Below are 26,795 nucleotides of genomic sequence, written 5' to 3' on the forward strand. Positions count from 1 at the left end.
AGTCACGTTTTATTTTATTCATTTCTGTCAGCAATTAAGGTGTTGTTTAAAAATCTACTAGAACTGAGTTATCCTTTTAGGGTTATCAGTCCTGCCAATTGAAAGCATCATTAGAGTGGAGTTTATGATTTTAAAAATAATACCTTTCTGTCTGCCTATCTGTCTGTCTGTCTGTCTGTCTATCTATCTATCTATCTATCTATCTATCTATCTATCTATCTATCTATCTATCTATCTATTTTTCTCACTATCTATCTTCCAACCTACCCACCTACTTACCTACCTACCTATCAGTGAATTCAGAGAACTGGCAGAAATCTAAGTGAGAATTTCCTGTGCAGTTGGGACCCAGATAATCTCTGAGGAAGAACCAGTGAATTTCAGAAGCAGGTTATTGAAGATACAATTGAAATTCCAGAAAATAAGCAGACATTTTGCACAGAATGGTTAGTAGCCCTTTCTGAGATAAGCATGTGTGGTAAAGATAGGATTTGTGGTTAGATGTGGCCAGATCCTGAGGGTCACCCCATTTCCCATCCCATCTGTGACCATCTGGACCCTATGACCACTGACCCTGCTCCTGCCGTCTAGGATTGTGAACACGAGGGAGCAGTCTTGTGAGACCTGAGCATAAAGTGAGGTCGTTTGTTATGGACAGTAGTTCCTAGCTAAAAAAAATTAAAAATAGCCGTAATGTTTTGTAGTTTATTTGAAGCCACATCAAAATGCCCCTGCATCAAAACAGTTGTATTATTTTGGCCGAGAGGGAAAGTGGTTACATCAGAATGTCCTGTGTAGGCAAAGAGATTATTCTTGGAAGTGAATAGAGGTGTTTGATAAAGGAAGTAGTGAATTCAGAATAAGAAGGGTAGATTTTTTTCCCCCTTTACAGCAGACTGGTTATGTGCCACTCACGGATCTTGCCAGGCAAGGGTTGGTCTAACTCTGACAAAAGGCCATCTCTGTTCCAGGCTCTGAAAGAAGAGACTGGGCATTGAATGTAACACCACTACCACCGTGTGGTAATATGTTGTAGTTCAGGGTGTTTCAGGAAAAAAGTGTATCTGATGTGGATACAGCGTGGATGGTTTGTATCTTCTCCTTCAAGAGTCTTAATAGCAGTTTGTAAAATCATATGTTTTTCTCTTTAATATTAATCAGAAAAATACATTTAGGAACCCCTAAAGAGGAAACATATTAAAAATGGAGAGAAAGGTTAGTTTTAGGAATCAACAAATAAAACTTCATAAAATAACTGCAGGCTCAGGAAGGTAATTATATATATAGCTTTTCTCAAGAAAATTATAAACCAGTATAAGGGACAAAGTACTCCAGTGATCATTAGATGGCTTCTTGATATAGGGGGTAATTAGAATATGTTGGATGACAGTCCATTATTTTGCTTTAGAATGCATTAACTAAAAATAGAATACGGGGTTGGGTATAGCTCAGTGTTAGAGCACATGCTTAGCATGCAGGAGGTCCTGGGTTCAATCCTCAGTACCTCCATTAAATAAATAAATAAACCTAATTACCTCCCCTCCCCCAAAAGTTAGAAATAAGAAAATATAAACAGAATGCATTCTGAATATAAATGACCCCAGATTAGAGTTTCTAGGATTTCAAACACAATGATGAAGATGGTTTGAATCTATGCAGAGGTTTCAGAACTCCTCACTAGGCCTGGGGAGGCTGTGGCTTCTTCATTACGTCTCCCTGTGCACACGTGGTCCCCATTTCTTGAGGACCCGCCCTGAGCACGCCCCAGGGTTTGTGCAGGCTGCAGCATGGCTGGCTTATATTTGACAGATTGAAGTTTTTCCTTTTTTGGACAAGCAAGTGGTTCTCAGAGTTGGGGTGGAAAGCCGTCTCTGCCACTGGGTTGAACACAGCAGGATGAAAAATTTCAGAGCCCTGTACAGACCCTTTTTAGAGTTTTGCACTTCACTTGACTTACCAACCTCTTGTGTGCACAGTACCAGAGGGTGTATGCTGGCAGTGTAGGGTGAATGACCGGACTACCCTCTCCTCCCAACCTGTACATCCCAGACTACCTGAGTACAGGTGTGTGTGCGTGTGTGAATACGTGGCTTATATGCATATGTCTGTCACATGTAAAGCTCAACTTGATACTGACCCAGGTCCTTGGACTCCGTAATCTACAGAAGTTTTTGAGGCCAGACGAGGAACTCAGGCAAGGCTTTATTGGGCCTCCAGGAAGGAGCGAAAACAAGTAACAGGTGCCCTGCCCCTCCCTGACAGGGGATGAGCTGGTTCCTTAAGTGGGGTGAGGGTGGGGGCAGATTGGTAGGTTGGCCAGAGGGTGGCTTAGGTAGTCTGCCCACCCCTTGGTGGCTGTGTGTGCGGCGAATCACGCACAGTCCCCTGCTTTTGCTCCTGGCACCTCAAAAGTGGCAGCTGGGTTTTGGCCCTCTTGTATCTTATTGTTCATAATTTGCCTCGGCTGCGACTGCGCATGCATGCGATTATTTTTAGTCCCTTGTAGTTTCTTTGTATTTTGTTGCTCAGAGATGTTTGTCCAGGTTCAAGCACTGCAGTAAAGCATCCCGGGTCCCAGCCTATCTCAAACAATTCCTTCTGGAAAATTTTTATAAAATACAATATTTGTAGTTTTTCTGAGGATACAGATAAAACGATTTCACAAACTTCTAGAATATTAAATGCCAAGATTTTATTGCATGAATATGAAATATCACTGTATTAAATGCAGATCAGCATTTTGCCTCAGTTTTTGAACTGTATTTCACAGAGCTGTCGATTCCTCAGAGGTGGTCCAGAATGGGGAGACTGAGCTGGTCAGGTTCTCAATCACCTGTTCAAAGCGCAGAGTCTTATATCCTGATACATAAAATTGCTTGGGGACACCTGCTTCAAGTGGCAGTTTGAAAAAAGGGAAATGTTTGTAATGTTGTCAGTAACAAAGGGCCTGCATCACCTTATTGCATTAACATTAAATACTGGTTCTGGAAACACCCTATGTCCACTCTTCTGTCAGCTGGGATCTCCCTCTCGGGCTCCTGACTGAAACACCCTCCTCCCCGTTCCCACTGCGGTTCCTCTACCAGCATTCACTGTCCTGGCAAGGTCTGGAGGGTGCCAGCCTGGGTTTGGGGTGCTGGTGCAGGCTGGTGACATTACTGGGGAAGCTGGTGGGATAAGCGGGCTCCCCTCCTCCAGCCACCCCTCCCCCTATTTCCCATCACATGGTCATGTCCAGTGCAGATCTCCACCTGTCATCTCCTCACCCAGAGGTCTGATTCTAGTCTTCTTCTGCAAACCAAATTTTTTTCTCTGAATAAGAGTTGAGTACAGTCTGCTTTCTTGTGGGCAGCTGGCTCTCCAGAGGAGGAAGGGAAGAGCTTGAATGAGAATGCTCAGTTATTAGCCCCAAATGACACCCCCACCTCCGCTGGAGCAGAGCCAGTGAGGGTGGGGAGAGGGCAGGAGTGACCTATTAATGGGTCTCCATACACAGAGAGAGAAACATTTTGAATATAGAGATGCCATACTTCTTGTGCCCTACTTGAGACCTATTGAATCGAAAGCTCTCAGATGAACTGAAGCTGTTCATGTCTATAAAGTTTTCTCTGTGATTCAGATAATCAGCCACATTTTGGAACAACTGGTGTGTTTGATAGAGCCTAATGTGATGTGTGTATACTTATAATAAAGAAGCTTACATTTATTTTTAAGAAAGGAGGAAATTCATTGTGGGACAAAATTCCAAAGGAGAAAGAAGGAAACAGGGCACAAAGCCAAAAGGGTCTGGAATCAAGAGGGACTGAGGGAAATTTTGGAGGCTGATAGAAAACCAAGCTTTTAAGCAATTTAATATGTGACTGATAAAAGAGGTTGCCAGACTGAATGAGAATGAGATCGAATGGCTTAACTTCCAAAGTCATGACAGGTGCAGGCATCATTCAATGTAGGTTCTGGCATGTTTGTGGAGAAAAAATAGTTCTTGTTTTAGAATCTCACAAAAATGAGTAGAAGAGCTAATAAAAGAAAAAAACGATGTTATAATGGAAGACACATGCATTAAGGTGCACACTTGTGATGAAGATAAACTTTAATTTTAGAGATATAGGGTAGAATTCGGATCTGCGTGGTTTGTGTTTGACCTTTCTAGCCAAATTACGTAAATTCAACAGTTGGCCAAAATATGGAAGGACAGAAAATTGATTGCAAATAATCATTGGTTTATACATTCTATAGATATACCTGCCTGGAGACCACCCAAATATAGTAGTAAGGGATGGGATGGATGGCGTCCCTTAATAATGATGAAATGGCAGTGAATAAAGGCAGAAATGGTTTTCAATTTTGGGGAAAAAAAAACCCAAGAGAATAGTCAGCAGCTAAATGCTTAAATTTGCTGCAGGGACATTTGCAGCCGTAAAGAGGTGACCACAGTCAGCCCCTCTGGATCCAGTTTTCAGAATGCTGTTGCGTTTCCTTTCCGGGCTCTCCATTAAATGCTCTTAAGATGATATACAGTTCCAGCTTCCCCTGAAGGACATTTCAGCTGCTTTGTTTGAATGTCAGTCTTCACTTCATTTATTCATTTGTGCAATAAAGCGCTATTGTCCGTGCTAAAAGCCGTGATGAGTGCCGGGACTTGAGTGGTGAATAAGATGGGCCTGACCCTGCTCTCATCCTTCTCTCAGGCTACGCGGGGAGATAGAGCAGTTTGAGGCTAACTGAATTTTGAAGAGCCAGTGATACCTGAGTGGAGTTATCCAACAGGAATTGTCATTTTCTGATTTGTGCTGGTAAAAAAGACTGATGTTCTAAGAAGTAAAATAGTAATATTATATAGCATTTATAAACTCTGCTCCATTATTTATTTATTTAATCAATTATTTGTATTATTATTAATTATTATTAAATATATAAATACATTATCAATACATTAAATATATTATTTAATACAATCTCATGATTGACTTCTTTTAATGTTTAGAAAGCTTTATACATTTGGGGACTGTATACTTTATGTAATTAAACTGGTCTTTGTGGGGAAACTTCAGCTCATAGACTTTATTACTTATTTGCAGTCACAAATCTAGTAAATGGGGCCAGAAATGCAACTCAATCCAGGGCTCGTTTTAGGAGTCAGGTCTGTTTCTTTTAGACTTTCTCCCAGTATATTGACTTGCTGGAAAGAAAAATGGAAGTATCTTTCTCCATTGAATTCCTCCGGCTTTTATCAGAGAAAAAAGTGTTTTAATCCTTTTCATTTCTTACTTTTTGTTCCCTAATTATTGAATAAGTTGATTGACATATAGTAATTATTTTCTTAGTATCAAGTACGTGGTTCTATGTAGGATGGAAAAGTAAATAGGATACAGGAGAGAGACATGAGTTTAAAAAAAAATTGCTATACAACGTGATTGATGTTGTATGTTATGTGTGAGCCTGGTGCTGTGGGTGGACCTAGGATATGCTGGTGGCCTGAGCCCTGAAGGGTGATAGGATGGGGTGGGGGGTTTATAAGAAGCAGCAGAGGAAAATATTATGGGTAGAAGGAAGAGCTCGTGAAAAAGTTTGGACACAGGGAAGCATGGAGGATTTGAGGATTAGCAATAATTAAGGAACAAAAAGGACTTCTCTTTCACTCTACTGGTAGGTGACTTTAGGAAACTGCTGAAAATGAAGCTGTGAAAGAAGGTGGATCACTTAGGGAAGGAAGAGTCTGTGCCCAGTTCACAAATTTGGGATTACATGGTGGGCGATAGGAAAACCCTGAACATATTAAACCAGAGTTTGGCGGGATCAAAACTTTTTCACAGATGATTCTGTCCACAGTGGGGAAAAACTGATAGCACAGAGAACATGTAGGGAACTGTTGAGTTCAAGGGAGTGGGAGGAGCTTGAACTAAGGCAGGAGAAGTGAAAAGGGATGGATTGAAAAGATGAGATCTGTTCTATAGTAAATAATGCTGATCGTGGGGACTGATGTTACTGATGATCATATCCGGTTGGTCATACCACATTTTTAAAGAATTATGTATTCTTTCATAGCCATTCTTTCACATATCACAGTACCACATAGTGACATACAGGTATTGTTTCCACTTTAGAGATTAAAGTCTGTAACACTAAAGAGGCTTACCATCAAAGGTCAAAGAGACTCATGATGTTAGAGGTTCTGTACAGGTACCCAGCAGGGCATCGACAGCTTTCCTGGAGCTTATATAACAAAGGGGCAAAGAAAGATAGGAGACCAAGAATAATCCTCTGTTTGGGAGGAGGGCGCAGACATAGAGTTAAAAGAGATAGGAAAGAAATGATTACATACAGAACGTAGAGTGGTGGGAATTCTCTTGGCCCTTGTCTTAGTCTGTTGAGGCTGCTATAACAAAAATGCCAGAGACTGGGTGACTTAAACAACCAATATTTATTTCTCTCAGCTCCGGAGACTTAGAAGTCTAAGATCAACACACCAGCAGATTTGGTGTCTGGTGAGGCCTCACTCCCTGGTCCGTAGATAGCCAGCTTCTAGCTGTGTGCTCATGTGGTGCAAAGGTCAAGATTGTTCTCTGGCGTCTCGTTTATAAGGGCATTAATTCTATCCATGTGGGCTCCACCCTCATGACCTAATCTCCTCCCAAAGGCCCTACCGCCTAGTATCATCAAACTGGGGGTTAGGATTTCCCCCATTTAGTCCATAGCAATCCACCTCTCACATCACAACAAATTCCATTTCCATTCTCTAGAAGAGAAGTTAAGGGGTCATGTTGGGACAAGGCCAAGAGAAGCTCGAGATTCTTTTGGAATTTTTGAAGGCTTCTGTGAAAGATGAGTCACCACTGAGATTTCCACTTCCCCACATCAGGCTCCTCACCACACCTATCTGATGTCCCCAAAGAGGCCAACCTATGAAGGTGTACGTTTATCAGATAAATCAGGCAGTAGTGATTTTTCAAACATTCTTGGCTTTGCAGAAAGGCTCACTGACTGGCTCCTTGTAGAGTTGCTCTCTCCTCACAACATGAAGGCAGCATTCCACCTAAGCACCTTCAACTTGTGACACAGAGGTGTTTCTGAAATGTTAGGTGAAACCCTAGGGCCCTCGTGTGTATATTTTATTTAAAAGAGAAATCATTTTTGTTTGCGTTTAGCAAGGGTGTGAAATGAGCAATTCTGTAGCTTTAAGACACGGGCCTGCAGACAGTCCCAGCAAGCCAGATAGAAAAGCAATCTGAAAACTTGTAAAGCTTATTTTATTGAAACAATCTTTTTGAAGGCCAAATTCATTTAACTTTCTGTTTTCAATATTTGGAGCCTGAGTTATTGGATTACAGTTGGGGGCTATATGGCTTTACTGATTTTTTTCATGACGGTCAGTTAGTACTAAACTAATTTTTGCCAGATTATAACTAAATGGCAGTTAAATGCAAATGTTTCTAAGCCCTTTTTTGAAGGAACGTTTATCCCTTATCCCAGAGATTGTGAACAAAATAAAATGAAAATCTAACACTTATTTTTAATAGATTGTTAAGAATAATTCTCTGATCATAACAATTTCTTATGTCTGTTACTAAATTCAATTTGTTCTTCTAGTTGAACATTAATATTGAATGAAGTAAATAATATCTAATATTGTGATTTTTAAAGAATGACTTGGTTCTTCACTTAGTTTATTCATTGTTTTGAGATTTTTCAATCCACATCGTTTTTCTCTGAACTGCGCTTTGCTTCTGTGATTATGTTTGCTAGGGCTGTTGCAAATCATTTTTGTTTTGCTCCTTTTTTTATGAGAAGTGTTTGTTTAATCAGCCTATGTAAACAGAAGTTTATTTTGAGGATTAACTTTCATGTGAATCACTGCCTCCTAGTTAAGTCTTTTTAATCACAGCTCTTAGAGGAAAGCAAGCTACTTTAGATGTGCCTTTCATTTTCCTTCTTCAAGAATTTGAAATGAACTGTTTGTATATTATAACATGGAGGAGTTTGTAAATGCACGAAGACAAGGGCTGTATCTTACACGTCTCTGTATTCTCCTCGGCCTCACACATTGCAGATTAATCCACGTTGCATGATTTCAAGAACGTAAGGTTACATAGAAAAACACAGATAAAAATTATTTGTTTTCAAAGTGACTATGTAGGGAACATCTTTACATTAGCAATATTCTGAAAATCAGAATAAACAGACATTTCCTGTCCCTCTGTCTCTCCCCAACCCCTCACCCAGGGGGTACACCAATATATATTCTTTGCATTATTATCTGCTGTTTTATAAAACATGATGAAGAGAAGCAGGCTCAGACCTGCTGAATGCTGGAAACCATAAAATCACTTACAGCCACAATTTCCTGTTTTCTAGTTCTTTCCTTATTATAAAGGACGAAGTTATATGCCAGTTTATACTTTAAAAGTTGTTCAGTTTAAGATTTACAGAGGCCTTAAGATAGCAGCTAATGTGTTAGTTGGTGATGTTATTAAAATAACGTAGGATACAGTCTTTGCTCTCTGAAGGTCACAGCCTGGTAGGACCACAAACATGCCATTCAGTTGTCACAGGGGCTGTTACACAGGTAGGAGGAGGCATTCGAGGGGCAAAGGTGGGAGTGTTGGCTTCCTCCTAGGGGCTGGGAAAGCCTTCCTGGGACAATGGCCCTGGATCAGAGTTGAAATGATTGGGAGCTTTCAAGACAGGCAATTGAGGAGAGGACATTCAGGTCAGAAAAGGAGCAGGCAGTGAGGCTGGAGAGTGTTTCTCAGGGGTCTTCTCTGCTGCGTATAGAAGCTCGGACTTTACTGCAGGCCAAAGAGAGCTAATGAAGGACTTTAAGCCGTGGCATAATATAATCAGGTTCTCATTTTAGAAAAAGACTCTAATAAATTACCATGTGGAGGATGAAATACTAGGTCATTTATGCTTTCTTAAAACAGTGCTTTTAGAACATAAACAGACTAACATTTATTTTCTTCCGCATTGCCTTAAACAAAACTTTACAAAAATCTCAATACACCCACATTTTTCATTTGAATTGCCAAAAGATTTGTTCTTTGGATGAGTTACATTTCTATAGCCTTTCAAGAATTTGTATTTGGGTTTAAGAATAAAGACTTTCTCCCCTGAGTAACATCGGATGCTGCAGAAGCGCGGCTCACCACTAACTCTTCCATGTTAAGACCCCTTTCTCTCCCAATCTTCTGCATCTGGTTGCCCAAGGCAAATGCTCACTCTTTCCCTTGGTTCTTTTCTCTCTCTTGCCCTTCACGTCAGCAGGGTTGGTAGATTCTGCCTCCAAAATAACACTTCCAATTCCTCTACTTTGTTTTTTAAGGCAATCTGAATTTTTTTAACCCCATGAATAGGGACTGCAAAAAAAAAAAAAGTGGATTATTCTACTCTACTCGCCAAGAGACTAGGTCTCAAAAATATGGAACGCTTCACGAATTTGCGTGTCATCCTTATGCAGGGGCCATGCTAATTTTCTCTGTATTGTTCCAATTTTAGTATATGTGCTGCCGGAGTGAGCGCTCAAATTCCTCTGTCTCCGTGATGCTGCAAACTTTGTTCCATCTTCCCTGGTCTCTCCCTGGGACTTCTGCAGCAGCCTCCTAATTGGTCCTCCACTTCCTTTCTCACCCATTTCCCCATTCTCACTCTCCTGCTTCAAACATTTCACTGGCTTTTTGCACTTAGAATAAATAGCAAACTCCCCTTCGTGGCCAACGTCTCCCGGCTCTTGTCTCCCTTAAACTCATCTCTTGACACTCTCCTTCTCCAGCTGTTATTTGCCCCCACCGTGGCCTGCAGACACTTATCACGTCTTCCAAGAAGCTCTTATAATTTGGTGTCTGGCAAATACTCCCTGGACTTAATAGCATAATGATATCATAATCATAACACTTTCTGCCATTTATTGAATATTTTCTGTAACCCGGATAGTGTGCTAAGTGCTCTCCAGGCATTATCTTATAATTAAATTAGATGCAACAAGCTTGTGAAGTTGGCATCATTATTCCCGTATTTTAGGAGAGGGAAACTGGGACACAGAGAGCTGAAGCAACATGCCCAGGTTTATATTGTTAGTGTGTAGTGGAGCGTGTAGTTCAAGCCTGGCTTGCAGTCTGTCTGTCTGACTCTAAATCGGGCTCTTCAGTACTGAAGTTTCAACAGTGTTTTGTTATCGTTAAATCTGAATGCTCTCACCATTCCTGGAGGACAGTCTGAGAGTAAGCCCTAGGGGAATCTTTGAATGAAATGAAAGTAAACATTAATATGACCTAACTACTATACTGGCAACAACAAACATTTCTTAGAATTTTATGTCTTATTGATAATAAAAGACAGTATAGTGTAAAAGTTGGGAACAAACTCTGGAGTCAAATAAACATGGATTTAATCTCAGCATCTGCTATACATTCATACCGATCTCAATATCATATGTGCCAGAAAATGTTCTAGGTACTTGGGACACATCAGCATGCAATCCAGTGGGATGGATTTAAAATTTTGGTTCTAGCAGCTGTTTTTGTCTTGAAGGCTCATGATAGCGTTACTGCTCGTTTATGAATTCAGGATAAATGTGACCCACCTTGGACCCCATCCCAAGGAAATTTGTTTGAGTCAGTCCCGTGACATATTTCCTAAGGACAGTCTCATAGAAAGGCTATGAGTTTAGTTTGCTATAAATGAAGTTTCCTTCCTTCTTCCTTTCTTCTTTCTTTCCAATTAAAATGAAACGTCAAATTTAACTTTATTGGATGTAATAAACTCAGAAATCTTATATTCTAATAGGGGTAGCATAGTAACATAATAAGTAAGTAAATTACATTATACATTGGAAGATGGGAAATACTTTGTGTAGGGGAGTAAATAAGACCAGGATGGGGGAAAATATGGAGAGCGTGTTACAGTGTTAAATGGGAGGTCAGCGGGGTGGGTCTCACCGAGAAGGTCAGAGACGTGAAGGGGGTGAAGGAGTTGGTCAGGTAAGATATCTGGAGGAAAAGCAGTCCAGGAGGAGAGAGTAGATAGTGTCCAGTCCTTAGGGACGAGCATGCATGTCCACTTAAAAGCAAAGCACCATTGTGGTTGGAGAGGACTAAGTGAGGGAGAGTCTAGGTGAATCCAGAGAGGTTTTAAGGATGTTGCTGGTGGCGATGAAATGAACTTGTATAAATAAAGTGCTTAGCACAGGGTCTAACCCAGAGTCACAGAGCCCCTGCCCACCTCTTCCAGCCACATCTCCTGCTGCTCCTCCTTGCAAGCCCTACCCTATGTTTATAACCAAAAACTCTGTGAAGGTTTCCCAAATATCCATGCTACTTCAAACCTTCCTACTTTTACACACACCTAAAATACCCTTCTCCCACCCTTTGTCATTCTGATAAACTCCGTGAAGACCCATCTAAGGCTCTCCTCTGGGAGGACATCTTTGACTCTCTCTGAAGCAGAGCTGATGTTTCCTTCTTTGGATCACCATGCACCTTGCTTTGAATATGTTTGTTACAGTAACTCACAGCTAACGATAACTGAAACTTAATGAGCACTTACTATGTGCCATGCAATAAATCCTTAACATGTTTTAAAAATTTATTCCTTACAACCACCCTACAAGGTCTGTCCTGTTGTCATCCCCATTTTATAGATAAATAAATAAAGGCATGAAGAAGTTTATTGACTTGCCTAAGATCATCTAGCTACTAAGTGGTGGCACCAGGAGTTGAGCACAAGGTTTCTGGTCCAGAGCTCATGCCTTAACCATTACACTCTACTGCACCTCCATCCTTTCCACCATTTATTGAGTTCTTACTATATATAAGTATACATGTACTTGTATATGGACAGAAACTCATCACACTGTATTGAATGTATTAGTTTGTATGCATGTGTCTTCCATACTATTTGTGACTCCTTTGAAAGCAAGGAACCATGTCAGATTCACCTTTGCTCTTTGGGGCTTTGCACATGTGTTCCCTTGTTTGAATGGTGAGAATAAAATATTCTCTCATGTAATTTGCAAGACATGAGAAATAATATTCAAAATGTTAATGATGTTATGTCATTAATTCTGAATTTTATTTGGTTTTGAATTTCATTTTAATCATGTCATTGTGCTTCTGCTTCTCCCTAGACCAGTATTAAAGAGGGACAGCTGTTGAAGCAAACCAGTTCTTTCCAAAGGTGGAAAAAGCGATACTTCAAACTTCGAGGTCGTACACTTTATTATGCAAAGGACTCAAAGGTAATTTGAGAGAACACTAGTTGCAAGCACTGGAGGGCTGTAGATGGAATTGAAAAATTGGTTCCACAAGCTGTTTTTGTTTGGGGGCTCACTATAGCATCATTGCTTTTATATGAATTCTGTAAAAATGTGATCCATCTTGGACCAAATCCCATAGGAGTCTATTTGAGTCAATTTCATGTCATGTTCCCTAAGGACAATCCTATAGGAAGTGTAGTTTGCTTTCTTTCCTTTTTTTTTTTCTTCCAATTAAGATGAAAAGTTGAAGGTAACTTTATTAGAGATAATAAACTCAAAATTTGGATTCCCCCTTTCTTGCTACTTTTTACCTCATAAATCTTTTCATGAACATGAAAGAGAGAATTGCTAAGAATTCATACTCTGGATTCAGTCAAGAGTTCATATTCCAATTCTAGCACATTCCAGTGGAGTGTCTGTGGGCAGTGTGTGTTGCTGAGAGGAAGCTTAAATGAAATAATGTACATGAAATACTTACACGGTACCTGGCACAAAGCAATCACTCAATTATGCTAGCAGTTGGAAATAAAAATCATAGTGAAATAAAAATCAAGGCTTAAAATAATTTTTATATAACAGTTGAATGAAATAAGAATGATGTTGCTTTGAAAGAAAAAAACTGTAATGGCAAACCTCCACTTAAAACTAATATTTTGCTATTCCTTCAAAAATCAACATTAAGGTGGGTGCCCCCAGCTGGCACTGGAGCCCCTCCAAAATGGCCCCCTGCCCTGTCACACTTGATGGACAGGCCAACACTGGTGTCTCCCCTAAGTGGCTCCCACCCCAGGGGTTGGCCTCGCACACCAGAGCAGACACAACAGTTGCAACTGGGCTTTGCAGCCAGCCATACTAGGTCCAACCCTGCATACGAGCATATCCTTAGCAAGTGCGGCCCAACCACAACAGGAGGACACATGCAGCCGACAAAGGGAACATTCTTAGAACATCCGTCTCTGATAACCAGGGAAGACCAAGCTGTTGGGCCCCACATTATACCTTCTACACGAAACCACTCTTTCAAGACTGGGAGACATAACTTATCTATCTAATATATGTAAACAAACACAGAAAGTTAGACAAAATGAAGAAACAAAAGAATATGTTCCAACTGGAGGGACAAGACAAACCCTCAGAAATAGACTGAATGAAATGGAGATAAGCAACCTTCCAGATAAGGAGTTCAAAGTAATGGTCATAAAGATGCACACTGAACTCAGGAGAAGAATAGAACAGTGAGAATTTCAACAAAGAGAAACCAAAAGAATAGAATAATGGAAATTAAAAATGCACTAGAGGAAACCAACAGCAGATTAGATGACGCAGAAGAAAAGGACCACTGATCAAGAAGACAAGTTAGTGGAAATCACCCAATTGAATAGCAAAAAGGAAAAACAAACAAAACAAACAAAAAATGGAGCTAGTTTAAGGGACCTCTTGGGCAACATCAAATGTACTAACATTCACATTATAGGGGTCCTAGAAGGGGAAGAGAGAGTGAAAAGGACAGAAAACCAATTTCAAGAAACAATGACTAAAAACTTTTCTAACCTGGAGAAGGATACAGACATCCAGATTCAGGAATCACAGAGAAACCCAAACAAGGTGAACCCAAAGAGACCCACACCAAGTCACATTATAATTAAAATGCCAAAATGTTAAGAGAAAGAGAGAATCTAAATGCAGCAAGAGAAAAACTAGTTACATACATAGGTGCCCCCATAAGATTGTCAGCTGACTTTTCAGCAGAAATTTTATAGGCCAGAAGGGAGTGGCACAACATATTCAAAGTACTGAAAGAAAAAAAACTGACAACCAAGAGTATCCTACCCAGCAAGATTATCATTAAGAATTGAAAGAGAGATAGAGTTTCCCAGACAAGCAAAAGCTTTAGAAATTCATCACCCCTAAACCAATCTTACAAGGAATGTTAAAAGGATTTCTTTAAACAAAAAAGAAAAAAAATTATAACTAGAAATATGAAAATTATGAAAGAAAAAATTTCACCAGTAAAGGTGAAAAAGGTAGTGGATCAACCACCTGTATAGCTAGTATGGAGGTTAAAAGGCAAAACTAGTAAAGCCATATATATCTACAATAATTGGTGAAGGAATATGCAAAATAAGATAGCATCAAAAACGTAAAATGGGGAGGGTGGACTAAAACTGTAGGGCTTTTTTAGAACATGCTCAAACTTAAGCATCCACATAAAATAGACTGCTGTATACAGAGACTGTTATGTAAGAGCCTCATGGTAACCACAAACCCAAAACTGATAATAAATAACAAACAATAAAGAGAAAGGAATAGAAACATAATACTAAAGAAAGTCATCAAATCACAAGGGAAGAGAGCAAAAAAAGCAGAAAGGAACAGAGAAGAATTACAAAAATAACCAGAAAACAATTAACAAAATGGCAATAAGTACATATTTATCAATAATTACTTTAAATGTAAATGGACTAAATGCTCCAATCAAAAAACATAGGGTGGCTGAATAGATACAAAAACAAAGCCCATGTATATATATGCTGCCTATACAAGACTTGCTTCAGATCTAAAGACACACACAAACTGAAAGTGAGGGGATGGAAAAGAGATTCCATGCAAATAGAAATGGAAAGAAACCTAGGGTAGCAATACTTATATCAGACAAAATAGTTGATTTTTTTTTAAGGAAAAAGCATTTCAATTTTATCATTAGTTAAAGAAATGCAAATTGAACAATAATAAAATGTCAGTCTGCCCCTTTCATATTGCCAAGGGACTGAAAACATCTTAAGGCAAAATAGACTTTAAAACAAAGACTATAATAAGAAACAAAGAAGGGCATTACCTAATGATAAAAGGATCAATCCAACAAGAAGGTATAACACTAGTAAATAAATATACACCTAACCTAGGAGCACCTGAGTACATAAAACATATATTAACAGACATAAAGGGAGAAACTGACAGTAATACAATAATAGTAGAGGATTTTAATACCCTGTTTGCATCAATGGATTGATCATCCAGACAGAAAATCAATCAGGAAACACTGGTCTTAAACGACACATTAGAGTAGGTGGGATTTAATAATATATATAGGACACTCCACCACAAACAGCAGAATACACATTCTTTCCAAGTGCACATGGAACGTTCTCCAGGATAGATCATATATTAGGCCACAAAACAAAGCTCAATAAATTTGAAAAGATTGAAATCATATCAAGCATCTTTTCTGGCTACAATGATGTGAGACTAGAAATTAACCACAAGAAAAAACTAGAAAAAATACAAACACATGGAGTCTAAACAAGAAGGTGTTTAACAGCCAATGGGTCGTTAAAAAAATCAAAGAGGATATTTAAAAAATACCTTGAGACAAATTAAAATGGAAACACAATGTTCCAAAATCTATGCGACTCAACGAAGGCAATTTTAAGGGGAAATTTGATACAGGCCTACCTCAGGAAACAAGAAAAGTCTCAAATAAACAATCTAATCTTATACCTAAAGGAACTAGAAAAAAGAAGAAGAAACAAGTCCAAAGTTAGTAGAAGGAAGGAAAGATAAAGTTCAGAGTGGAATGAAAGGAAACAGGGACTTTACAAAAAAAGAAAAGATCAGTGAAAGTAAGAGCAGGTTCTTGAAAGATAAATAAAAGCAATAAACCTTTATCACGACTCATCAAGAAAAAAAGGGAGCCAAATAAATAAATAAAGTCAGAAATGAAAGAGAAGTTATAGCCAACATCACAGACAAAAGATCATAAGAAGTTACTACGAAAATTATATACCAACAAATTGGACAGCCTAGAAGAATTGGATCAATTTCTCAAAACATACAATCTTCCAAGACTGAATCACAAAGACAGAAAATCTGAACAACCCAATTACTAGTAATGAAAATAATAGGATATTAGCCATAAAAAAAGATTGAAATCTTGCCTTTTGTGACAACATGGGTGGACAAAGAGGGTATTATGCTGAGTGAAATAAGTCAGAGAAAGAAAGACAAAATACATGCATTCTCACTTATATGTGGAATCTATAAAAACAAAATGAATGAACAAACAAAACAATACCACACTTAACAGATACAGAGAATAAATGTGTGTTTGCCAGAGGGGCTCTGCCCTCTGTGGGGTTGGGTGAAACAGGTAGAGGGGATTAAGAGATCCAAATGTTCAGTTATAAAATAAATAAATCATGGGGATTTAACAGAGCATAATGAATATAGTTAGTAATTTTGTAATAATTTTGTATGGCGACAGATGGTTATTAGACTTATGGTGATCATTTCATGATATGTTTGAATGTCAAATTACTGTGTTGTACACTTACAACTAACAAAATATTGTATGTCAACTATACTTCAATTTAAAAACATTAAGATTTATTGCTACTGTACCAGAAAAGTAATTGGTAATTCCTATATTAAAAAAATGTGTTCCTGACATAATTAGTAGAGTTATCCAGTAGGTTAAAAAAATAAACAAACCTAATTCTTAGTTTATGCAGCTGTAGAAGTAATAACCAAATAAGATAATTTTATTTTGCAAGTGGTTATGTACATGGTTGTTCCTAATCTGGCTCCATCCTGACTTTTCACATTTATCTCCAGACGCATTGACCATTTGCCCCATGTTTCCTATCTCCAGGATCATGTTCCCTGTAGCTCCACTTGAAGAAATCCCTGTTTTCGTTAAGACCTCCTTAAAATTCTCTCTATTCTGTTACTCACGAGACAGAGAGTCCGTTTTCTGCTAGAGAAATTGTCTGTGACCTTCCAGAGCATTTTGTAGTATCTCCTCCTCCATTTTTACTAGTCTGTTTTACTTAAAACTAGTTGTGTCTAGATCCCTAGTTGTGTGCTAGGTTATAAATTCTTTCTGTTCAGGGAACAAGTCTTATGGTCAGATTGGTTGGACTGAAGTAGACTTGCGTGGATGGAAGCTCATAGATAGGGAAGCCCCTTTCTTCTGCATGTCTAGGGGAGCCGCGTCACACCTGCCTCACTGGAAGGACACTGAATGAGTGTGAACAAAGACCAACAGACTGAAAGTGGGAAGGATATGTTTATTTAGTAGAATTTCCTAATCTCTCAATTATACATTTTTAAAGAATTTATTTCTATGGAGTTTTTACCACTTTAAAAAAATTGAATCCACTTTTAAGAGTATGAAAGATACATCATCCTTATAATCCCGGAGCACATTCACCACCTCATTTAAACACATTTACAGATGATGAAAGTCACGTTCAGAAAGTTCAGTGACTCACCGTGATTTGAGCCAGGACCAGTCCTCATTGTGGGGGGTGTGTGTGTGTGTGTCATACACTTTGTAGGTTCCCCGTAAATGATGCTTTTAAAGAACAAAGAGCATTTTGCAATGAAACAATGTGCCAAGGAGTTCTTTAAAGCCCCTTACAGTTTGGGATTTATGAGTTAGTTGAACTTTATGGTTTTACTGACAAAGTATCATTAACTGAAGTTTTTTTTTTTTTTTCATGTTTCTATTCTTAATTCCGAACATAGCTTCATGGTCATGACCTGATAGTAAAAAGAAAAAAAAAATTGAAGAACATTGAGTTAGGTTTTCATTTAATATGTTTGTGTTCTTTTTCATTAACAGTCTCTGATATTTGATGAAGTTGACCTCTCAGATGCCAGTGTAGCTGAGGCGAGCACAAAAAATGCTAACAACAGCTTCACGGTATGGTTATATTCTGCTAACTCCCTGCTCAAAAGTTATAGGATGACCTTTCCTGAGCTTGTACAAAATGCCCTCTTCAGTTGCCAACTGTGTGTCATACTTGTTGGAGTTCTTACCAACACACTAAACTTAATAAGTACATTGTATACTCTATCAACAAACACTCTTCATGATAATTTGGGTCCATAAACCAATGTATTAAATGTTTTTTTAAAAAATATTTATATATTTTTCTCTTTAGACTTTTTAATTTTAGTGCTTTCAATTTTTCACCTCTCTTAAATGTAATACTTCAACTAATTCCATTGCTGTTGAATATTCAGAACGTTTGGTTTTTTTTTTTTAACCTTCTATCTTGAAAATAATATTTCGTTCTTTTCTTCTACTGTTACTCTAGTTGCTGTAGTTCAGGCCATCATTTCTTCTCGCTTAGGTAATTCACGTGGCAGCTATTTAAGAGGTGTCCTCTATTCCAGTTATTTTTTTTCCCGATTGCAAATCACGCTGCTTAAAAGACCTCACTGGCTTGCCATTGCCTGTCAAGTTGCATCTGTAATTCCATCGTAAAGTCCTATAAAGTCACGCCTTAGTGTTCTAGTGTCACTGATAATTATTTGTCCTTACACTTCCCACCAGTCCAGCATTTCTGTCTGTACCTGTACTTTTTTTCATTCTTTCTGACTTCAGTGATTCCTCCTTCATCTCTAGCTGTTGAAATTCTACCGATTCTTCAAGGCTTACCTCAGATATCCCATTCTTTTTCTACTTCTTTGATTTAAAAAATATGAATTGAGTATTCACCATGTGCCGGGCACTCGTGCTAATAAGCACAAGATGTTAAGAGATGAAACAAATGTACATATCTGTCACTTCCCTCAAGGTGTTCCCAGTGTATTTGAGTGAAGTTCATCTGGGAAACTTTTTATGGCTACGTTTTCCTTAGGTCCTCTCAAATGCATTGCTCTTGCTGGCTAGCTGCCCCCATCCATACTCTCAGTCCCTGCTCTAGGAAGCCACCACTGCTGACAGCAGTGCGTTGTGTCCATCCCTTAGGCATGCCAGGGCAGGGAGGACAGACAGATAAACAAACTCAGAGGTGAGCCCTGGTAGGGGTTGGGGCGGGAGAGGAAGCAAATGAGTTCAGATTTAGTCTTATTGATTTATGGGCACGTGAGACAATTCATGTTATGAATATTCCTCCCCCTCCCCAGGGACAGTTTAGTTTGAGAAGAGGAAAGCCAAGAATAGAATCCTGGGAAAATGTGAAAATCTAAGGTTTGACCATTAAAGACTGAGAGAGAATGTGCTGAAGTATAGAAGGACTATCAGGAGGCAGTGATGTTGTAAAAAGCCTGTGGAAGAGAGTTTCAAGACGGCAGTGGTTAAGCATCAAATGCTGTGGAGAGGCCAAGTCAAAGAAGAAATCTAAAGCTTCTGTTGAATTGGTTGAGGGGCGGGCCATTTGGTCACACGGATGTGAGTGGTTGCAGCGGAAGGTGGCATGCATTAGGCTGCACGGCAAATGCTAAGTGGGAAGGCAGAGAGAGCCAGCACAAATGACTTTTCCTAAAAGCTTGGCTGTTCAAAGGAGCAGACATACAGCAAACAAGAATGTTCACACCCGAAGAGGGAGTTTTGGTTTGTTGTTGTTGATCTTTTGCTTTGTTTTCAAAGTGGGTTTCAAGTGTCTCTATACAAAGAGGAGAGAATTGTTAGGATTGGGAGTAGAAATTTCAGGAGCAAGAGGAAATAAGTGATGGAGCGTGACTGCTGAGTAAACGGAAGGTGTGGGATGGGGGGAAACCAGAGTGCAGATGATGAGACCAGCGTTGAATGGGGACAGGAATTTTATGGAAGTAGGTGTGGGCAGGAAGTTCACATATTTCAAGCCCAAATATGACTGTTTTCTCAGGGAAATTGAAGATAAGGTCATATGCTATGAGTAAGAGTTTAGGAAGGTTTGGAGGGGCTTCTCTAGAAAAAGAGACTTGAAACTGAACAGGACCTGTAGATTACTAGGCAGTAAATAGTACCTACCAGAGATTGGAGGTCAGTTTAGAACTGTTCTTAATTCCTAGATCTAGAGCATTTTCTTTAAGATAGGCAGAGAAAAATAACTCAATTGGCCCAGGATTGATGGTTGTTAGGATATATTGGACAGAAAGATAAAGGATTTGAGGGGTCAGTAACTCACCCATTTTCTCCCTCTTGAGTTCTCAGTTTTTGAGAATGGCATGCAGTCAGAAACGACTCTATTAATGGCTGAGCAGGATCTGATAACAACTCAATGCAGAGCTTCTCATAGGCTGCTGGGGGCTCAGGCTAAAATGTTGCTTATTCTTCCTTCCTCCCAAGTGAAGGTGTGGTTGGGTGATTAGCCAATCAGATTAACCACTTGCCTTCCCTGGGGGATGAACACTGGTTTTTTCCCCCTGTATGGAGACTCACTTGGGGATGGGAGGGGGGTGCATTTAAGAGTTTCTCCCCAACAAGGATCTAGAGTTTAGTTTGAAAGTGGGTTCCAAAATTTAAGATTTGAAGGATGGAGTAATTTCAGGTGAAAACAAGGCCTAGGGTGTTGGAGGAAGTGAAGGTAAAGGGAACTGAAAAGCTTGGGTTTGGGAGGGGTTATTCAGCTCCTTTGTGCCGCTCTTTCTTGGACCTCCGGCTGCATGCGGTGTCTCCTGTTGTACCTTTTATAGGTCTTATATTCTGCATTATGTTTAGTTAAGTAGTTCTGTTTTTATAACCTCCTCGAGGACCGACACTCATTATGTTTTTATCTCGTAGTACTTTACCCATAAGAATTTGTTGATTTTAATTAATAAGATGAAAGTTTATTTTAGGCATGAGAAGACTTTCTGTTGAAATATTCTGAAGAAATTTCTTCACTCAGCCAAACAGCATTTCTAAAGTTTTATTGAACTAGAAACATGGAGACTAAAATGTTAGGCAGGTTGCTTAGAGTATTATAGGAAATCAGTTTGGTAGAACTTTCCAGGGTATAAAATGGGATAAGAGAGATGTTTTCAACCAGTAATTGATCATCCTCCCTATCTTTAAATATTTAGATATCCCACCTTCCTGGGTTAAAGGACTGCTACTAATGCTGTTATTTTGGTCAGTTCGTGTCAGAGGTTAATGGTGTAGTTTGGTGGTGTTAACGGCTGGGGAATCCAGCAGTGGCCAAATCCTGCTTCAATATAGTCACGCCTCCTTTCCTTGAAGTCCCTAAGGATGAAATATTGACAAGAGACAACAGAAAATGGAAAAAAATCTACCATTAGTAAACAGGAAGTGGAAAAGCTGTGCTTCAACCAAAAAACCACTGTCAAACTCTCTAGTAAAATGGGTTCTAGAGAGAATGTTCTAGAGAGCAGGGTGGAAACTGACCTAACCTGGGAAATCAGTGTCCTTTCGGCCACATTGTGTTGGTTAGGAACAAGTCCCTGAGGCTGGCGGAGCTTCAAGAGAAGGGCACACAGACACACGGACAAGAGTGATGCCAAACGATTTGCACACATGGTAGAGACCTGCCTCCATGCGGGTTACTTTTCCTTTTTTGCACAGCTCTGTGCTCCCATCCCTGGAGTTAATAATTGTCTTGTCTTTTTGGTTTTTTGGTTGTCTCAGTCACCTCGGATATTGTGTTAATTTTCTATTCTTTTGTAACAAATTATCACAGACTTAGTGGCTTAAAACAATGTCCATTTATTCTTGTAAAGTTTCTGTTGGTCTCACAGCATAGCTGGCTTCCTCTGCTGCAAGTCTCACAATGTTGAAATAAATAGATATCATAAATTAAAAAATATATATATATATACATAAATATATACTTTTAAATTACCCTAAATCGGGCTAATTTTGACCAAAATTTGAATTTAGGGGCTGACAAGTATCTTCTGCAATAAGCAACAGTAACAACAACAAAACCTACTAACAAGGAAAGCATTTTCTGTGACGTTAGGTGTCAGCGATGCGATCAGGCGATGGAAAACAACAATTTCTGACGGCCTTAATGGCACTTTCTGAGTCTTTCAATTAATGTTCATCATTAATTTATTTGTAGTTTAAGTGCTTCCATGGCATATTCTGTGACTGTGGAATCAGTGAAACGATCTTAATTTGGGGGCTCATTTTTAATTGTTCATTTTCTTTTTCATTTTATTGGCATCTGTATGGTGTTTTGGAGTTTTATTTTCACTTTAGTATTTTTATCTTTACTACACCTCTGTGCTGTATGTGAATATGCTCTTCTTATATTAGGCTGGAGAGAAGATTTGATTTGCCTTTGGTCACACTGCTGCCTCTAGGAACAGATCAGAAATCTGATGTTTAACCCAAGGCTCTCTCCTGTCATGCAGAGTTCTTTCCATCTGGATAGTCTTTGCCTCTGTTCTCTTTCTTCTCACATATGCTGCTCTCTTTGTTTCTTTCTCCCTAATCAGGCAGGTACATCCCCAGGTTTTTTTTTTGGATTTTTCCAATTGCAGAGTTTAGACTATTAAGACTAGCAGCCAGGGTTTGGGTCAGGGCTCAGCCATGTCTGGTTAGCTGACGTTGGTCAAATTAGTTAACTGCTCAGTCTCAGTGTTCCCACCTTTAATTAAGGTTAATAATGATACCTGCTTTGATAGTTTAGGAGGATTAGATGAAATGTGATAGTGCACCAAAGTGCTTGGCACAGGGATGAGCACGGGCAGTTTAATAACTGTTAGTGGCTTTTATTATTGTGAACTTACCACTCCCTTCACAAGTGACAGTATTGCCAACTTTTACAAGTTTGGGGCTTTTGAAGGAGAACATGGATGAACTTTACCTTGAGGAAACATTCATCCTGTTTATCTCGAGGTGTACTGAAGATTTATTTCCACTTTACTCTCCTATTAATAAGCATCATTGGAAAAAGCAACCTTTGTGTCATGAATGAAAATACAGTTGTTCCTTGTTAGGTAAATGTTATGTGCTAAAGAAGAGCTTTTTAATGATTTGAAAGCCATCACAATTTTGTGGTATACATTTGGCTTTCAAAGTGTACTGTTCAGATGACTGTTTCCTTCAAATTTTGATGAGGATTAGGCTAAACCTTAAATAAATGAGTCATCATTTTTAGAGAAATTATTGTATTGACATTTGTAAGACTTCTTATGGAAGTTTGTAAAGAAACTTTTTTTTTTTCCAGTTGGAAAGAAGTACGAAGGTAGTTTATTTTGTGTATTTAACCACCCTCAGTATTTTTTGTGCACAAGCTACAAGTGTGTTTGAAATCCCACGCTGGCTTCACAGCCATGCTGGCTTCCTCAATTGTATGAAAACAGATGCCATGTGGTGGCACTTATTTTTAGAACCACATGAGCACTGGAACAAAGAGTCATTTTAGCTCAGGGGGGCACACTTCCCGTGGTAGACATGACCAAAAGTTGACTAGCATTAGATTATGATTCTTCTGATGAGGTTTCTTTAACGTCTACATTAAAACAAACCAATAAAGGGAGTATTCTTACTGCACATAAAATGCTGAAAATTATGCATTCATAGTACAGTCGAAATGAGCAGACCGTGTTTTCATGGACGGAAAACATGTTCTTAAGAAATTGTTTCTTTAACGTTGACTTTATGTTTATTCTGTTTTCCTCTTAACTTCCTCTCTGTGAATCTAATTCAGTTCATCTTCTCTCTTGAGAGAGATATCACATCCTTTGAACCTAAGAAAGTGTCAGTTTCCTTTTATCCATTAATAACTCAATCTTCAGTTACAGTGGAAGTAACAAAAAATTACTTTTTATGCTGTTTGTGAATACACATCATAAAATAGGTATTTAGATAATCATATAAATACATAATCACTTAGATGAGTAAGTTGCCTACTTTGATAATGTTCATTCTAATGGCAGTGTACCTCTTATAACTGCTTTATATCTGATGCCTCATTCAGTTTTTCTGTATCAATCCTGTAAGGTAGGTTCTATGATGCTTCCCATTTTATAGGTGAGAAATCCAAAACAGAGAAGTTAACATCTAATACATGTAAGTAGCTAGAATCTGAAGCCATCTGGGGCATACGGCCTCAGTCTACTGTTCTGCCTTTTTATTGTGAAATTTTATTAACTGAAGGTGATTCAGGTAGGCTTCTTGTAATTGTGTTTTACGTGTTCAGTTGTCTTTTCTCCTCCAAGTCAATCATAGGCTTTTATGCTGTGTTACCAAATGTACAAGCAGCACTTGCCGGTCACACTACACATTTAGAGCACTGCGTGTTGTTCTGGGCACTACATTTTAAATAGAAATGTTGATAAGGAGCTCACAGAGGTAGGTAACTAATATCATTTTTAAAAGGTCCCAGAGTCATGGGATTGATTGACATTAAAGGGCATTTTTTATTTTAAAGATTTGGGAAAATGTGACATCTTCGTAATATTTGAGGGATTATCTTGTATAAGAAGCAGTAGACAGGTTTTGTACAGGACAGAGATCCGTGGTTGAATTCATGGACAATTTCAGCGCTACATAAAAGAGAACTTTCAGTGTCATCTGATGGAACAGTGCCTCTTGTGAGGTAATGGCTCTGCCCATTAGTAGAAATCTCTAGTCATCTCATTCCCTGTGAACTGAAAGGGGCCTTCAAGAAGAGCGTTCTCAGAGCAGACTCAGGTTCAGAGCTGAAATGAACTTCTCAAGGTCGGATGGCTAATAGTTATGCACAGCTAGTGTAGAATTCGGGACTCTGAGCTCTTGGGGTTTGTTGGGGGTAAACAAGGAGGAGTGGATGTAGAGGTTGCTGGTCACCATGCTGAACACGTGACCCACGCTGTGTCATTACAGCACCCAGCCACAGCTGAGGGGCCTTCCTGCAAGAATGCTGTTGGGGATGACAAGTAGATTTCTCATGATGATCATTTTAATCTGTATGGAAATATCAAATTATCGTGTGGTGTACCAAGAACTAACATAGTCTTGTAGGTCAAATATACTTTAAAAACAAACTCGCAGAAAAAAGAGATCAGATTTGTGGTTACTGGAAGTGGGGGCGGGTAGGTGGAGTGAGGTGGGTGAGGAAGAATTGGATGAAGGTGGTGAAAAGGTACCAACTTCCAGTTATAAGATAATTAAGTACTAGGGATGTAATGTACAACATGATACGTAGAATGAACACTGCTGTATGCTATATAGAAAAGTTGTTAACAGAGTAAATCCTAAGAGTTCTCAGCACAAAGGAAATTTTTTTTTCTATTTTTTTAATGTTGTGTCTATGAGATGATGATGTTCACTAAAGTGAATGTGGTGATCATTCATGATGAATGTAAGTCAGATCATTATGCTGTATACCTTAAACTTACACAGAGATGTATGTTAGTTATATCTCAATAAAACTGGAAGAAAAAGGAAAAAAGAAGAATGCTGTTGGAAGAGAGTGTTGCGAGGTGTGTGTATGTGGGAGGGGGCGAGGGGAGATGGTGGAGACAAAAATTTCCTGGTAGGCACAAAGACTGTCTTTGATTCATTTACAAATATTTATTGAAAGCTCGCTGTGTGTATCAGACAACTGCACTATATTCTGGAGATGCATTGGTGACTTAAAAGGGTTGGCCACTGAGTCCCATATGTTTTAAAAGTTTAAAAGCCTCCAGGAATAGGTCCTTGTCTTTAAAGTATATGGCTGGGGACTAGGACTCTTGGGATACAAAAAAACAACGATTTGTCTCCCAACTAGGACTAGAGATTGTGCCAGCATGGGGGTCCAAGTTGTAGAAAGAGAAGGGATTACACAAACTCTTGGAGCTGGAGGGCCAGACTCTTCAGGATTCCATAGACAGACTCCTCTGCGATTGCTTCATCTCCTTTTCACCACAAACGTACAACCTGTGTCAATATTTCTGTGACCAAAATGTGGTGACCAGGTAGAACTGCTTATTCCTGACCCTAAACACCAGTGTTTTATGAATCTGCTTCCCTGGGAAGCCTTAGCTTTAGGCACCTTATGGATGGCCAGTGGAAGACTTCCATCCAGATGAAAGGTCCTTCTGTTTTAACCTGTATCATGGAGGACTGACCTGTGCAGTGCCCCTGCCATATTGTAGCTCCCAGTGAATGGCCATGTGCTACGCAGCCTCCTCTTCTTGAGCTAGTTGTAAATCTGCATTTCACTCACATGTTCCCCACACTAGGCCTTTCACAGTCTCCAACTGGATGGTCACCGTCACCATGATCTTGAACACAGCAGCTGTAGCTGTGTGGAATTGAACTTCTAAATTCCATCTTCTCTCTTGAGAGATTCTGCATGAAGACTGGCAAGGGTTGGTCAAGGTTCAAAACAGCAGCTCCAGTCCCACCAGCCATCCAATTACACAGAGGCTTCCACACAGTGCAGACTGACATGGAAGGTTTGTCCTCTCTGCCAGCCTGGCCATTCCACCGATGCCCCTTTTGGAGAAGGGCTATGAGATTTGTACTTGGACTTCACCGTGGTCTTTACATGGCTGAAGGCTCTTTAGTTCCACGTTCATTTAGATTAGCTCTGACTTCTGAGCCCCATTTGTGGTATAGAATGCATACTCAAACCCTGTAAGAGATAATATCCTGACTTACAGAGGTACCTGGAATAGAGGCCTAATACAGGAAAATAAACTACTAGCAATAAAAATATTTTTTAAAACCCCACAAAACCCAAAACCATCCTAAATGCCTGGATATCATCTAAAGAGGGCTTGTTATCCTGTGACCTTCTGACTGAAGCAGCAGAATCCTGAAGAGTTTGAGTATCTTGGAAATTCTGAACTGCCTAGCAAGGTGGGGTCCTGTTTGCTAAGGAGTTTGATGTTCCTGATCTCCCAGGAAGTCAGAATC

General features: G+C 39.3%; 1 protein-coding gene and 1 non-coding gene across 9 annotated transcripts in view; one reads left to right on the top strand and one right to left on the bottom strand.

The window, feature by feature from the left end:
* The window catches only part of DGKH (diacylglycerol kinase eta), a 154,193-nt gene that overhangs the window by 41,785 nt on the left and 85,613 nt on the right, over positions 1-26,795 (top strand). For all 8 annotated transcript variants that reach the window (XR_010383610.1, XM_031466059.2, XM_031466063.2 and 5 more), the window contains exons 3-4: positions 12,119-12,229; positions 17,871-17,951. Coding sequence is in view for 7 of the 8 variants with exons in the window: in XM_031466059.2 (XP_031321919.1) it covers positions 12,119-12,229; positions 17,871-17,951 (192 nt within the window). In the remaining variant the exon portion in view is untranslated. The remainder of the gene's footprint in view (positions 1-12,118; positions 12,230-17,870; positions 17,952-26,795) is intronic.
* Positions 9,410-9,516, bottom strand: LOC116157295 (U6 spliceosomal RNA). The gene has a single exon (XR_004141324.1). It is a non-coding gene; the product is annotated as a U6 spliceosomal RNA (small nuclear RNA).

This window comes from Camelus dromedarius, chromosome 13 (genome assembly GCF_036321535.1).
Source record: "Camelus dromedarius isolate mCamDro1 chromosome 13, mCamDro1.pat, whole genome shotgun sequence".
Classification (NCBI taxonomy): domain Eukaryota; kingdom Metazoa; phylum Chordata; class Mammalia; order Artiodactyla; family Camelidae; genus Camelus; species Camelus dromedarius.